At 37.0% G+C, this 15,427-nt stretch overlaps 1 protein-coding gene across 9 annotated transcripts in view; it reads left to right on the top strand.

The window, feature by feature from the left end:
* The window catches only part of STRN3 (striatin 3), a 95,521-nt gene that overhangs the window by 62,368 nt on the left and 17,726 nt on the right, over window positions 1-15,427 (top strand). For 7 of the 9 annotated variants that reach the window (XM_073348944.2, XM_073348942.2, XM_073348946.2 and 4 more), the window contains 4 exons: window positions 4,690-4,827; window positions 10,839-10,972; window positions 13,294-13,469; window positions 13,614-13,661. In XM_073348944.2, the coding sequence (XP_073205045.1) occupies window positions 4,690-4,827; window positions 10,839-10,972; window positions 13,294-13,469; window positions 13,614-13,661 (496 nt within the window). The remainder of the gene's footprint in view (window positions 1-4,689; window positions 4,828-10,838; window positions 10,973-13,293; window positions 13,470-13,613; window positions 13,662-15,427) is intronic. The other 2 variants (XM_073348943.2, XM_073348945.2) reach the window with 2 other exon arrangements.

Below are 15,427 nucleotides of genomic sequence, written 5' to 3'. Positions count from 1 at the left end.
TGAGAGTCTGTGGGTAAAGATAAAAGGGGTTAAACATGGGGATGATGACATGGTAGGGGTCTACTCTAGTTCACCAAATCAGGACAAGGAGATGGATGAGGCATTTCTAGAACAAATAGCAGAAATAACCAAAACACAAGATCTGGTAGTAATGGTGAACTTTAACTATCCAGACATCTCTTGGAAAAATAACAGCAAAATACAAAATTTCGAGTATGTTCTAAGAATGTACTGGCGATAACTTTTTGTTCTAGAAAAGTGGAGAGAGTAACCAGGGGGACAGCCATTTTAGACTTGATTCTGATCAACAGAGAGGAATTGTTTATCAAATGTGGAAGTGGGAGGCAATTTTGGTGAACGTGATCATGAAATGATAGATTTCATGATTCTAAGGAAAGGAAGGAATGAAAGCCGCAGATAATGGGACTTCAAAAAAACAGATTTAAACAAACGCTGCTCACTATCAGCACCTGAGCTGATTCATATGTTTCAGCTCAGGATCAGCACCTTGCTTAATATCAGAACACTTAAATATATTTATACTGAAAAACAAAGGTTGGTTTATTAAAAATTCACGATTTAAGTGATAGAGTAAGGATATTGGACACAAAAGCTTATATATTAAACAAAATCATGCCTTCTAGAGACTAAGATTAACCTCCTTTCCAAAGAAATTACTTACCCAGAGTCCTTTTCAGTATTTCCAAGCAAGGTTATCTGAGATCCCATTTTCATGAGTGTAAACACACTGTCTGTTTACTTCCTAGATGCAGGATGTTGGGGTGTATTCTTTGCCTTCTATTTATATTCCCCCAAAGTTTGTCAGTGACAGGATACTCACCTGTGGCTCATTTTTTCCCGTGCACGGTTTTCCTGTTGACTGGAAGTGTAGGAAAGTCAAAGTGCAAAAAGCATTATTTCTTAAGCTAAAAAAATCTTTTCTTGTAGGATATTACTTTCATAAGGGTGTGGAGACACATTTCAAGTTATATGAAAGCTGAGGGAGTTAAATTGTGACCTATCCTGTGCTCTTGACCTGAGATATTTACAAATGATAACTTTGACATCTCAGCTGAAAAGTAGATAAAGGGCCATATTCTTCTCACTGAATCTGTGCTTTTCATCTTTTTCTCATTCACTTTTTTTTGGGGGGCGTGGAGGGTGATGTGACCTTAGTTTAGTTTGGAGTAAATTGGTGGGTGCTCATTACCTTAAAACCAACTGAATCAGAAGCCTTTCTTTTCATAAATTTAAAGGAGGGTACTAAATTTCTGGTAACAATTCTTTTCACAAAGCAACTTAACGAGTTGTAGGCTTTAGTTACCTCTTACCAGTTTCCTAAAATTCAGATGATCTTATTTTCGTATTAATCATTCATTGCCTTAATAAGCTGTTTTATTTTTTTTCATTGTCACCTTTTTCAAGGTGAAGCAGTATTTTTTTTTAGCTTGGACATATTTAGATATGACACTTTCAAACTCTTTAATTTGTAGTTTTATCCAGTGAAGATGTCTCAAATTATTTCACACTCTTCATTAGTTTGAGACTATACTTTCCAGTCTCATTTGTGTGTGAACCTTGTGCATGTGAGTAGTGGACTGAATTTAACCAATGTTTGCCTGCTTGCTTACATTCAGAGAAGCCTGACCAAGTCACTTCCATCTTAAACACCTTTTGTGTGGCCAGTTTCATAGGCTTGTTGGAGTACAATCTAGAACAACCTACACATGTTCATGTGCTTTTATGTACAACCTTCCATCTGGTGAGCTCCAAGTGCTTTTCAAATAAAGAATTTAGAGTCCCAGCACCCCTAGGAGTTTGGTAAATATTACTGTCTCAGTTCTGGTGTTAACTGCACCTCTGTCCCCTCAATTGTCTCATCAAGGGTTCCCCTTTAGGTATAAGGCCTCCAACTATCACCTTTCTGAGTGGGGACCTGTGACCAGAGATTTAGGCTTGCAGTGCCCCTGAAATTCACGGTGTTTATTCCAGTAGGTCTGACTTAGTCCAGCTCCTGCAATTCTCTGTCTCAAGGGAAAATGACAGTGCGTACCAGTAACCAGTGAGCTTTCACAAAGCACAGTATGCTTATTGTAGGACAAAGGTATAACAGAAAAAAAAATCCTAAAACAACAAAAAATCTGCATGCTTGCTAAGCTTACAAGGTTCTGTCTTCCACATGGAGACACTGGCAGGTTCCAGTCCTTCAAATTTTCTAATAGGGCTTTGCCCTCTGTAACGCTATCCTGTCTTTTCTTAGATCAAAATGAGGGTCTGAGTTAATTCACGCTGCCTCTTTATGCCAAAAGCCCTTACTTTGTCTGCTGGGCCTGTTGATCCCAGTCTGAACCAGTATATGCAGTCTTACACACAGACAGACAGACACACACACACAGAGTTGTCTGGAGTTTTTGACCTGTCCTGGGATTTGCAGAAATTGTCCCCCATTGTAATTCCTGGAATAAATTTTTGGTAACCCTTCCCATGAAGCTGAATACAATCCCTAACTTGCAAAAATACATGTAACATTTATACAAACATTAGTGAATAATCCCCATGCCTATGGCATCTGGTTTGTCTTTAGTCTTTTGAAGTTTCCACACTTCCAATGTCTCACATTTGTCTCAATTACTTTCACTTACAAATGAGGAAAAAAGTTAAAGGGATTTACCATTCTATTGTCCAAGACTAGATAGAGCACTGGGTCGGATAAGGCTGTTTTTCTGTTGTCTTAACTAAGAATATCTTGTCCATCACCGTCAGCATTACTGCATGCAAGTCAATAAGAACATGAATTTGTGCAAACGAGTTCAGGAAGAAGAAAACTTAAGCTAGTTTGTGAGTAGTATTGTGTTATGCATTTAACACTGGCACAGAGTTCCCCTTTTCCTGTTTGTTTTAGTCTGTCTTCTTGAACACAATTAGTTGAAACTGAAGGGGCACAAGCAGTACCGTATTTAAGTTTCGAAACATTTGTCAATGCTTGTGCCCCATCTACAATCTGCTGAGGACAGGATTGCTCCCAGGTTTGTACACTAGATACAAAAAAAAGAAAAAAGTTGGCATTGTATGAGCTATTAACTGAAGCAGCTCTGTTTACTTACAACTAACATAGCTTTTCTGTTACCCCTTTTGCTATCATTAGCTATGTCTTTCAGCTTGTATAAAAATACTGTATTTCATTGTTAAATCGGTTAACTTGTCTCCAGCAGAATTAAACCTAACTTAACACTGGTTTTGGCAAATTGCATCTTTACCTGCATATACTACTGAAAGCAGGAGAGTGTTTATCATCTGTGACCACACCAAGATATAATTTTTGGTTCTACTGAAAACTAAGGCTATGTCTGCGCTACAAAGTTACGTTGACAGTTGTCCACCACTGTAATTAAACCTCTTTTGTTCATCCACACACTGCCCTTTGTTATGGTGCAGTGCATTCACTGCGGTTGGTGCTCTTGCATCGACAGAGAGCAGTGCACCGTGATTAGCTATCCCACTGTGCAGCTTGCCACCCTCTGCCACTTGGTGTTCTGGGAAGAGATCAGTGTATTTCTAACTAGTGTTACAGTGACATGTGAGTGCCAGACTTCACATCCAGTTGAGAATATACATCTGTGCAGGGAGAAATAAATAACTTTTGATAAGAGACAAAAGCTTCTGAATATGTTGACTAGTTTTAAGCCTAGATGACTTTATCTGAAATGTCCTGCTTGTAGAATCTTTGAAGTTATTAGTTTTCTTTTTGTCTGACATTTTATGGTAGAAGTCCATTTTTCTTTATATCATTGTATGTCTTTTCAAATGGACTAACATAAGATGAAACTTTGAAAAATTGTTCTTTTGCAAATTATTTTCTGCTTTTTTCTTTACCTGTATATTGGATGTGAATGTCGCAGGTTTTTTTAAAAAAACAAAACAAAAAACCACATCCTTAATGCAGAACTGTACTATGTAAGGTCATACATATTTATCAGCGCTATATCCTGTACAGATAGAAATGCCAGTGACAATTTCAAATCAGACTTTTTAAAATTAGAAACTTAATTGTAGACACATGTAAGTCTATTTTGAATGTGGCCCTGACTAATCATGATTGGGCTTAATAAAAATTTTGCACAAAGAATAATTTTAAATGCTATTTTAAAAACAAACCGGGAAAGTTAATTGTTTGTTGCACCCCCATTACAAGTCATCTCTACCTCTTTCCTTTGTAAGGTAACTTTGTTTGTACTTGAGATTTTCTGTGTTAATTCATGTAGTGTAGTTAAAATTGTTTAATACTGCAAACGTTTAGTTCTGATGTATTTTGTTTAAAGGTTACTCTCTAACTGTTACATATTTGGTTTTTCATAGGGACTTGAGGTGCTGGGTTCTTTCATTTCCACAGCGGAATATAAAGCTGTACTGCACATGAACAAGCCAGTTCTAATCAATTTTTTTGACTAGGTGGATAAAAACCACTTACATATAGTTTTCAGATTGTGTTTAACTGGTTTTCAAAATTTCCAAAACAACACTCTATAACAGTTAAAGCATCATAACCAAAAATCATAACCAATGTCTTTATTCTTTAAGGAGGTTCCATTAGTAATCTTTCTTGTTTAATTAGGAAACTGGATTTATTGACTGCTGTCAAGTCAAGCAGTAGCAATCAAATGAACCTTTGCTGCTGACATTAATTTACAGGGGTCAACAGGACAAAACTTCACGACATGATAGCAGATCTGGGCGATGATGAGCTACCCCACATCCCTTCAGGAATCATTAATCAATCTAGGTCACCCTCTTCTAGAATGACTGATGAAGGTTCAGGAGCAGAGGAAGGTACAAAAAAATTCAGCTACTTATTATATTTTAGAAGGTTTAAATTTAAACACACGCTATCACTTATCCCCTCAAAGACTTAATGCTGTTACAGTTGTCAATAATAGGACATCAACAGTGCTTACAAGTCTGTTCACACAAGTTTGATTTTTTTTTGCACGACTACCACTTAAAGCTTTTGTGTCTCAGAGAAATCAAAATCAGAACTTTACATGTCAAGTGGTTTTTTGTCTTTTTTTATTCAATTTTATGTGAAACTCCCTGGTTTCTGACTTTGTCAACTCTTAAGTCGCTTGTTGCAGAATCCCTTTTTAAAGTAATCTTATCTGGATGGTACATTATAAAACTTAGTATAAAAAGTGATGATTGTAAATTTGATACTCCATTTGTATTGAAAGGTGAGATAAAAATAGTTATTTAAAAGTAGTGAAGTAATCACAAAGGATGAATTTGGCTCTCTACCTTCAAATTATTAATACTACTTATATAGGTAGAGTACTTTTTTTAATTAGCTACGTTTGATTTATCCTATCCTTAACCAACTATTAGCTCCAGATGCAGTTGAACTATCACTTTCATCCCACTTCCTGCAAGAAAGGCACTGGGAAATTGACTTAAAGTAGTTAAACACTTGAAGGGGGTTGGTTACAAGATTTTGTGCATCTATATTTTTTAACAACTTGAGTTATTTTTAGATTAATACAGCATTTGTACTAATGCTGCTTACTTCAGTGTTAGTCTCATGCCAAAGGTCACACAGTTATGTTATAAACTAAGATTATAATCTGTCTTTCTCACAAAACGTATTGAAGTATTTCTTGCAAATTCCAACCTTTAGGGCTTTGAGTAGCTTCTAGCCCCAATGTCATAACTGCCCCAAAAGTGGTGAGATTTATAACAAGATAAAAACATCAGTCTGTCACTTTGTGTCAGTCAAGCACAGCTTCCGGTGTCCAGATATTTTCCAGTGTCCTTTTATTTAAGAAGTTGTCTTAAAGTAAGAAGTTGTCCTTCTATTTCACAGTAATCTGTTAAAAGTAAAATTGGACATAGTCTTTTAGGGCTTGTCTACACCCACATGTTGCACTAGTGCAAGACTTACCCATATAGTGCACTGTAAAAACTTTTCTGGTGGGTTGCAGTCACACTGTGCCACTTGTACCTGTGCCTATTGCAACAGTTGTGGCCACATCGCAGCATGCAGTATCGCTAAAAGCATGGAGTGCTCTGGCAGGGGATCCCTGTCTCTATCGCCTACAGCCTCACTCCCTTATGAGAGATTTTTGCTGTGTATACTTGTAGGGATTTCTGAACTCCCACAGTTCCCTCAGATCTGCCTATAGGTCACCTTTCCTGCACTGTAGTCAAACTACTTGCTCCAAACCTAGATGAGGCACAGAAGAATGCAGCACTCCTCTCTGCTGTTAGGACAGGATGTAATTCTGTCACATGGAGGAGTTCATAGCTGTAGCAAGATGAGTTACAAAACTCAGAGTAATGTTTGCGAAGAAAGAAAGACAGCAAATCGGAATTTGAGAAAAGATTTCTTTCAGTCATTTGGGGCCATAGTTTCCATTGTTTGGTGTGCCATCTATTGCATCTTTATCCAGAAACTCCGCAGTATTCTAGAGAGAGGACTACATATGCCTAATTTCAACTGTGAACCCTAGAATCATCGTCATAAAGCAAGGCATGTTTCTTGCTTAGATTTTTATTCTTGTGTTTTAGGAGACATTGCTTCATTCTAAAATACAGGAGTGTAATCTGGTTAAAATATTGGACCATAAAAACCAATACTTCCACACCTTTTTAAAATGTTTTGTTGCATAGTTCATGTGCATCTGAGTGGACGGGTGGAGGAGGGTGAGTGGTCTTCTCAGGGAATGTTGTACCACCAAATGCTTTGGATGATTAAAAATTGTCTGCACTGCAGTATATTCACAAATCATTCCGAAAGGTGTCTCTAGAACTTTTCCATTTCACACTATTTGCCATTTTGTTATGTGAGCGTATTTTCCAGACCATCAATTTGTTTTGATTTTCTTCATATACTTCTGTTGGTGTGAGCTGTAGTGTGAACATCCCAGTAACCCCATGTGTCTTATTTTTTTCCTTACCTTCCTGCGACTTTTTAAAAACGAGTTTTAAAACTTAAATTCTCTCTCAACTAGTTGTGTTAGTGGTCCTTTGACAATATTAAACAAATATTTCATAATTTATGCTACACCAGGTGGTATGAAGTCAGTAGTAGTAGATAGGTTAGTCATCTCATTTGTAGAAGCTCCAGAACAAAATGAAAATCTTCATTGCACTCCTTCTGTCCATGTTCTGCTGCTTTAATAAATTGAATGAGAACAGCACATTTCATTATCATAAATGACAATTGTATCTGAACAGCGTAATACTGCCCAGTGATTTTATTTCATCTAACTATTTCAAGCAGTTTTGACTGAGGACATTCACTATAATCCTCCTTACCAGGCCACGCTAGCTCAACTGTTGAGTTGCAGTAAGCCATAATATGTCTCTGGTTACACAAATGGCCTGTGTAATCCTTTGCTGCAGTACAAGAGGCTACTTGCTGTAATGTCACATTGAAAAGCATAATTCTGAAAGAAAAGGAGTGCTTTGCACTTTCGTTTGCATGGCAATAACCAGAACACTGTTCAGACTCAGATTGGTTTCGTGGTAACTTTGGTGTGTGAGCTCTGATACAAAGAGGCTTGAATGTGATTGTGCACAGGTGGTTTTTTTCCCCCTGTGCTTCACAAGATAAATTATAAACAATTATCCTGTTTTAAAATATTTCCAACCACATTTGGACTATTTTTTAATGTTTTTTATCCCAAAACAGCTAGTTACATTGATGCAAACTGAAACTTGTCATAGACTTATACGCTTGGAAAAACCATAAAATGTAACACGTACATTTGTCAGTCGTCCACTAAAAACCACTCTGAACCAGCTACATTTTCTAATAATTCTGTACTTAAATTTCTGAAAACAGGGTTAGTCCATTGGTACAGTCCTGCTGTCCTCCATTGTGCTCTTACTCAGAGCATGGTTGCTTTCTAAGCCTTCTCTTCGGGTACATGAGTAGCTGGGCAGACTTTTTTTTTTTTAATGGTTGCTTTTTTAAGGCAAATAATAGTGTTAATTGGCTGATAGTGCTTATTTGTATACAGTACATAATGTTGGCTGCTGTTGTGATAATTATAAATAACCTCTGGATGATAAATATTTGATTAAAGAATAGACTAAGAGGGAAGGTTTGTGTGATTGGACTTTAAGCTCATCTGATTATGTATTTATAGTGCAATATTTAATCTGTAGGCTATTGGCTGAATTTCATTTGTTTATTCATAGTGTTAACAAATTTAAGTGCTAGGATGGCTGGTGCATCTTTTTACTCAGTCTCTGCCATAAGAAATATTATACTAGAGCATAACTTGTCATTGGTATGGATACGATAGACAGTGACTTCACCAGAATACTTGTATTTAAATTGGAGGATGATGGTAACTATACAGTTCTATACTGCATGAGCAAATAACTCTGGTAACCTTAATTCCTAAAAATCCTTAATCTTGAACAGTAGCTCATCAATGTTAATTATACATTTTTTTTATTTTTTTTGGAATATTTCAGGTAGGTCCATTGCAATGAAAAAAATGTTTTTGCTATTCAATGTTGTTCACCTCTGTTTTGATGATAGTTGTAAGTTCATGTGTCTTTTTTATTACTTGGTTGTCATCTATTTTTATTAACTTTTGACCATGAATGTTCCTTAAATAAAAAAGCCCAAATTTAAAATGAGAAATTTTGGAACAGAGTTTCAAGTTAGAACTAAAATTTTGCTTTTGGAAAATTAGTTTCCAGCTTCTAAACTCTGTTCACCTTTTTGAAGTTTCAGATGAGTCTGAGTATAGTTGCTGTAGATTTAGATGGCGGAGTTCTGAATTTCTCTTGATAGTGAAAAGAAAAGGCGTACTTTTGGCACCTTAAAGACTAGCAAATTTATTTGAGCATAAGCTTTTGTGAGCTAAAGCTCGCTTCATCGGGTGCATGCAGTGGAAAATACAATGGGGAGATTGATAGAGGCACACTGTCTCAAAGATGGTTCTGAGATGCATTACACATTTGGGAAGCAGGATATCGCCTACAGTTCCCAGGTGCGGAGAGGATATGTTCCTCTTACTACAGCCTCTTATGGGGTGCAGCTTACTACTTGAATTGTAACTGAACAGTTCTACTCATGATGCCAGGACTTTGCCCCAAGGGGAGTGTAAGGGAGCAGATGCTGGACACTGGGGGACTGGAATTTTTGAATTCTTATGCAGGCTCAGCAATGGGAGAAAGGCTCTTCAGGGCTTTTACTTGCCCTTTGCCTTTCCCCTCCTATATTCCTTGTGTGTTTGTAGGGACCAGGCAGAACATGGACTTCAGTGAACAATCCTAATACATTTAGTGAAGATTTTGCAGGTTGTGTTTCTCTGTAGACCTTTAGTCATATCATCTTAATGCACGTTTCATGTAGAATATAATGGATCTCTTCCTTCTGTTCTTTACTGCTCTACCCCAACACTTCTGCTGGAACATCAATATTGGGAAATTCAGTGTTGGTATAATTAGGGTTGGTGACTAAAATAAGAATGTTTAATCTTGTAGTAAGGAAACTTGTACATCCATACACCCTGAAAATAATTTAGGACATTTTACTTATTGGAAGTATGACTTCTTTGGGAAAATAAATCTGATTGTTTTAGGATGCAGTTACTTGACCCTTTCCATATGCGAGGTTTCTAATGAAATATTGGCAAAAATGAAAACTACTAAGGGACATTGTCAAGTAGTTTTGGCCCAAAATTAACAGAAGAAATGGCTTGCTCTCTTGCACACATGCAGTTTTACCTGGAAAGTTTAAATCAGGAATATATTTTTCCTTATCAGGTGTCCTAATTTTGTTATTTGGAAAGGTTGTAATACCAAAAAATAAAACAGCCCTCTACCCCCACCCACCCATCTTTTAGTAAGGTAGATTTTTTTTCCAGAAGCTCTGTGTGTAAATCCTCATTCAAATACCTTGCAAACAAATCAATTTTTTTGTGGAGGTGCAGGGGGGAGTCCTAGCTAATGCTGAAGAGTAAAGAGTGTGAATGAATGCTGGAGAAGATGATTCAAGCCTGAACTGAAAATTAACATTTGTTCAAAAGCGACATTGTTTAGAACTAATTGATGATAATCAGTAAGAAAAATGTGTAAAGCTTCAAATGTTTTAAGGAGCATGCAGCTAGCTAACATGAATATCAGTTGTCTATTTTTAAAGTTTATCAACAATGTTTGGATACAATCAAATGCAGAACTCAGTAATTGCAAATGTTGAAGGTTCTTGTGTTTTAAACCCTGTCTGTATATATGTGGTGGAGGGTAGGCCCTTCGTGGGGAATTATAGGCTGAGTGCTAAAAGTACTTGCTCATGGAGGCAAATGTTTATTGCCTTAATAGCTTCAAATTTAGGCTATGTCTTCACTACCCGCCGGATTGGCGGGCAGTGATCGATCCACCGGGGATCGATTTATCGTGTCTAGATGCGATAAATCGACTCCCGAGTGCTCTCCCGTCGACTCCTGTACTCCACTGCCATGAGAGGCGCAGGCAGAATCTATGGGGGAGCAGCAGCTGTCGACTCACTGCGGTGAAGACACCATGGTAAGTCGATCAAAGTACGTTGACTTCAGCTGTGTTATTCACGTAGCTGAAGTTGCATAACTTAGATTGTTCCTCCGCCCTAGTGTAGACCAGGACTTACAGAATTATTTTCATATGTATGTATGTATATGCTCATGTTTTCTTTTCCACTAGGAGGAGGAGATTGTACCATAATTTATATCTAGTTAATGACAGTTCAGTCCTTATACACTGCTGTGCCTTTAAATGATGACTGATGAAGTTTTTTCATCTTGTAAATTTGAGATTTTTCCTCAAGATTTAAACTGTTTTGTTCTTTGTAGCAGAGCCAATAACGTTTTCATCTGGAGGAGGCAAGTCATTTATTATGGGTTCTGATGATGTTTTGTTAAGTGTACTGGGCCTTGGAGACCTTGCAGACTTGACAGTAACAAATGATGCAGACTATAGTTATGATGTAAGTGAAATTTTATTTTAAAATTCCATATACAGCTGAATATAATCAATGATGGTCAATTTTTCAGAATATTTCAAACCTATAGGACAGCTTATCTTAGAGGCAAAAGCTACATTGTTGTAGAAAGAAACACCTCATAAACTAGCAAAACAGCTTGTGAAATCAAAATGAAATATGATTAGTTTTTAATTAATGAATTTGTAATTCATATTTTAACTTTTTTGTTTGTTTTTTACTTAACATGTTTTCCAAACAAGTTTAGGTGAATTCTTTTAAACAAAAATGGGAATTGCCCCAGAAATGAAACACTAAAATGTTGGAGTTAAAACCATATATTGATAACTTAAATTTCTAGATGTTTGCTATTTTTATGTATAAAATTGTGTATATATAGTAGTGTATAGTAGCTTAGTGTTGTAGTGTGAATTTTAGATTTACATGTGTGGAATATTCTTTCGTTTTATCATACAGCAGTGTCCTACATTTTTTTCCACTGTGCACAAAATTACTGCCCATGGTAATGTTTTTAATATGAAATTTGTACTGGCTAGTAATGTTGATGTTGGGTTCGGGGGCGGACAGGGGATTGTTTGTGTGCGTCCATCCATCCAGGCAAGTCCTTACACATTGAGGTATATCTTAAATAGTGTTGCATTGTGTTTTAGACGAATAAGGGCTTGTATACATTACCCGCAAGATCAACAGGCAACGATCGATCCAGTGGGAGTCGATTTATCGCATCTAGTGTAGATGCGATAAATCGACCGCTGAGCGCTCTCCCATCGACTCCAGTACTCCACCGGAGCAAGAGGCGCAGGCGGAGTCGACGGGGGAGCGTCAGCAGTCGACTCATTGCAGTGAAGATACCGCGGTGAGTAGATCTAAGTACGTCGATTTCAGCTACGTTATTCACGTAGCTGAAGTTACGTAACTTCGATCGATTCCTCCCCCCAACATATTATCTAAAAGAATTGAACAAAATTATAATTCATTATATTGCACAACTGCAGTGTATAAAATGGATTCGAAGTTTTAAAACAGAAAAATAATATCTCATGTTCTTCTGAATTTTTCTCCTTTTAAATTTATTTCCCTAAAAGTAGTTCGGTTTTTATTAAAATTCTATTTGACCTTGGACATGGGAGTATTTTCTGACAGAAATTACAGCTAAATTTTCTCATCGAATAGATGTTAAAATCAGAAGGGATGGTTGATAATCTAATCTGATCTCCTGCATAACATAGGCAATAGATCATCCAGTCTGACAACAATTATATACAGGAAATGTCAGCGATATTTAAGGCTTTCTTGGAGTAGGAAAATCTCACTGAAGGGGAAAAGAGAAAACTAAGAAAATAAGTCATTTTTCAGATTTTAAAATGAAGGCTCTAGTAACAGTAGATTTGAGTCGTCTTTTAAAAGTGCATTTCCCATAGGACATCAAAAATACTGTGTTGGAATTCAAAATATCTAATTGAGTCCGTTTCAAGATTTTTAGAAAAGATGCTTTTACCGCTTGCAACTGTTGTCATAGTCAACAAGTATTCTTGTCTCTTAACTGGTATGGCTTTTTATAAGATACAAAACTGATGCATAAAATACTAAACTCAATATTAAACAGTAATAATTGTTGTATTCTAGTCTGTGTGGCCCAAGAAAGATTGGGAATAATATTGATCCAGTATTGGTTATATAGAATTCTTTTTCTATTTAGAGCTGAGGAAAAAGCTACACTTGCAACAGAAGAAATACTTGCTCTTGCAGGTTTAGATTGTACTGAGATTTGATTTGGTATCCTGAATACCTTTCTGGAAAGATGGATCATAAAAGCTAAAAAGGAGATATTAAATAATTTCCCTCCAGATACTATATGAAATCCCAATATCTTTACATTGGTTGGTTTGTACATAAATACTGGTTGTCTCTTTAGTTCTGTAGCCTATAAACATGAAGAATTGTGATGGATACTGGTTCACTGGAAAACTAGTCCAGTGGCATTTTATATTTTGTTTCTCACTTGTTAGTAAACTTTTAAAAACATGCCAGAAATTAGAAACTATTTGGCAAATAGGCTTTCTTTTACTAAATTCCTGTGCCATTTTTGCAGACTCCTTGGTTTTGTCTCAGTATTATTGATATAGCTCTCAAAATTTTGTTTGGTGCTTCAGAGCTAGCAATGGATGCTTGAATTTTTTGTATCTCCAGCAAAATCGTACTTATTTAAATCCATGTCCTAAATACTTCAGTCTTCAAACACTAACATACAGTATATAATTTTATATACAAGATCAGTACATAAATTTTTGTTTGTTTGTTTTTAGCTGCCAGCCAATAAAGATGCCTTTCGGAAGACATGGAATCCTAAGTATACGCTACGCAGCCATTTTGATGGAGTGCGAACATTAGCTTTTCATCCTGTAGAGCCTGTGCTGGTTACAGCCTCTGAGGACCATACTTTAAAACTTTGGAACTTACAGAAAACAGTTCCTGCCAAAAAGCAAGTATATGATGGTTTTCTTTTTTTAAGTTTGTTGTATATGTTGTTGTCTCTCTAAAATCTTTTTTATTACATTCAATTTAATAGTAATGTTTTAACTGATAGTTGAATATAATCACCTTTCTGTTTTTGTTTTTTTTCCAGGAGTGCCTCTTTAGATGTAGAACCTATCTACACGTTTAGGGCCCACATGTGAGTGTTTGCCAGTTAATACTTCAGAAGCAGCCATTGCTACCTATTATGGATTCAGTAAAATGTTTAGGCTTAAAGATCACAATTTTATTAACATTATTTATGTGTGGTGCCAAAGATGTGCATAATTGTTTATAAAGCGAGTAAAAACTGTCTCTGTCCTGAGGAGTGCACTGTCAAGATAAAAAAATGACGACGACAACAGGGCGTAACAAATGTAGAAGGCTTAAGGGGAAGGGACAGAGGATGTGGAAGAAGACGCTGAAGTTGTGCTGTAATGAAGACTGCCGGGGTTTTTTATACGATATGTAAAGTCTACTTTAAGTGGATTTGGAGAAGAAGCATAGGAGGTGAGGGTGGAGGTTTATTAGATAGATTTAGGAAGGAAGCTTCACATATAGGGAGTTGCATGAAAAAGGATATAGAGGGCAGTCATGGGTTAAGTGCAGAGCGTGGATGGGTTGAAGAACAAAACGAGACCAAGCATAGATATCGGAAGGATCTAAATTGCGTAGGGCCTTGAAAGTGAGAATGACCAATCAAAATTCAGTGCCAAAAGCAACAAAGAGCTTATGAAAGGGATCTCAGTTGGGTTAGTTTGGACATAGGTATCAGTTAAGGCAGATGTTTTCACAACAGAGTTTTGAATAAGATAGAGGTTGGGAGTGAAGCAAATGCCAGGAAGTCCAGTTGGCGTAGAGTTGAATTAATCAAGATGGATTAAGATCAAAGCCTGATCAAGACTTCAACCAGAAGATCTGCAATGCCAAACCAGACCTACTTTCCCATGGGTCTTGAGTTTACCTATGTTTGTGTTTGGATGGGTGTCTCATCTGAGATGCATAATGAAACCTATTCCCACCTCCCAGCATATCACAATCCAAGTTTTGGGAAGAGGCGCTAGTGCAAACTGGTTTACCCCAAAAGGGATTCTTGTTCATCAAGTTGTGACAATAAACTCACTTGAACAAGATAAGGCCAGTGCAACCTGTCAGCTGCTCCTTAAAGCAGCTGATCCAACATTTATAAAAACTATGCTGATGGTAAATGACTGTCAGATCACTGAACTGTTGCACTGCTAATTGGGACCCAATCAACTAACCCTGGCTTCTGACTCAACAGAATAAACTAGAGGAAGGCAAAACAAAATAACTCAGCATGGTGTTGATGCGCTGAGGGGAAATTCCTTTTTCTTGGGTATGGCAGTTGATTGTATCCTGTACATGCAGTCAAGAATAACCAGTCCCACATCCAGCAACTACAAGGTCCAAAGTAATGCTCTGAGGGGAAGGTGTGGAAAACTTTCTGCTTCTGAAAGTGGCATATGCTTCTTTCCCATCCAGGAATATTTATGGATTCTCCTTCCCTCTGACAGAATAATTTGGGTGGTAAAATAAATCTCTCCTAATCCCATGCCAACCCACAAAGGAGGCAAGCCTGCAGCCCCAGGAGCTGGCCCTGTGTTAGGTCTGACAAGTACTATTGTTCTTGTGAGAATTACAGGGGTCATAACTGCTCAAACACATTCTAATCTTGGGAGAATTCTGTGCCAAAAAATAAAAAATTCTGCACACAGTATTTTGCATATTATATTCATGCAAGTGTCAATTATTTTGGTAATTTATTTAAATTACAGTACAGTGGATGGAGAATGGAATTGAGGAGCATTGGAGAAAATCCCCAAACCCCCTTTGTCTAAAGTAAAGTAGCTAGGTTTGACCCTTCATTTCTAGTTATTAGTCAACAAATATATGCAGCCATATGCT

Source organism: Lepidochelys kempii, chromosome 6 (assembly GCF_965140285.1).
Source record: "Lepidochelys kempii isolate rLepKem1 chromosome 6, rLepKem1.hap1, whole genome shotgun sequence".
Classification (NCBI taxonomy): Eukaryota; Metazoa; Chordata; order Testudines; family Cheloniidae; genus Lepidochelys; species Lepidochelys kempii.
The sequence above is the reverse complement of the archived record's forward strand: the minus strand, read 5'-3'. Positions and strand labels throughout refer to the sequence as shown.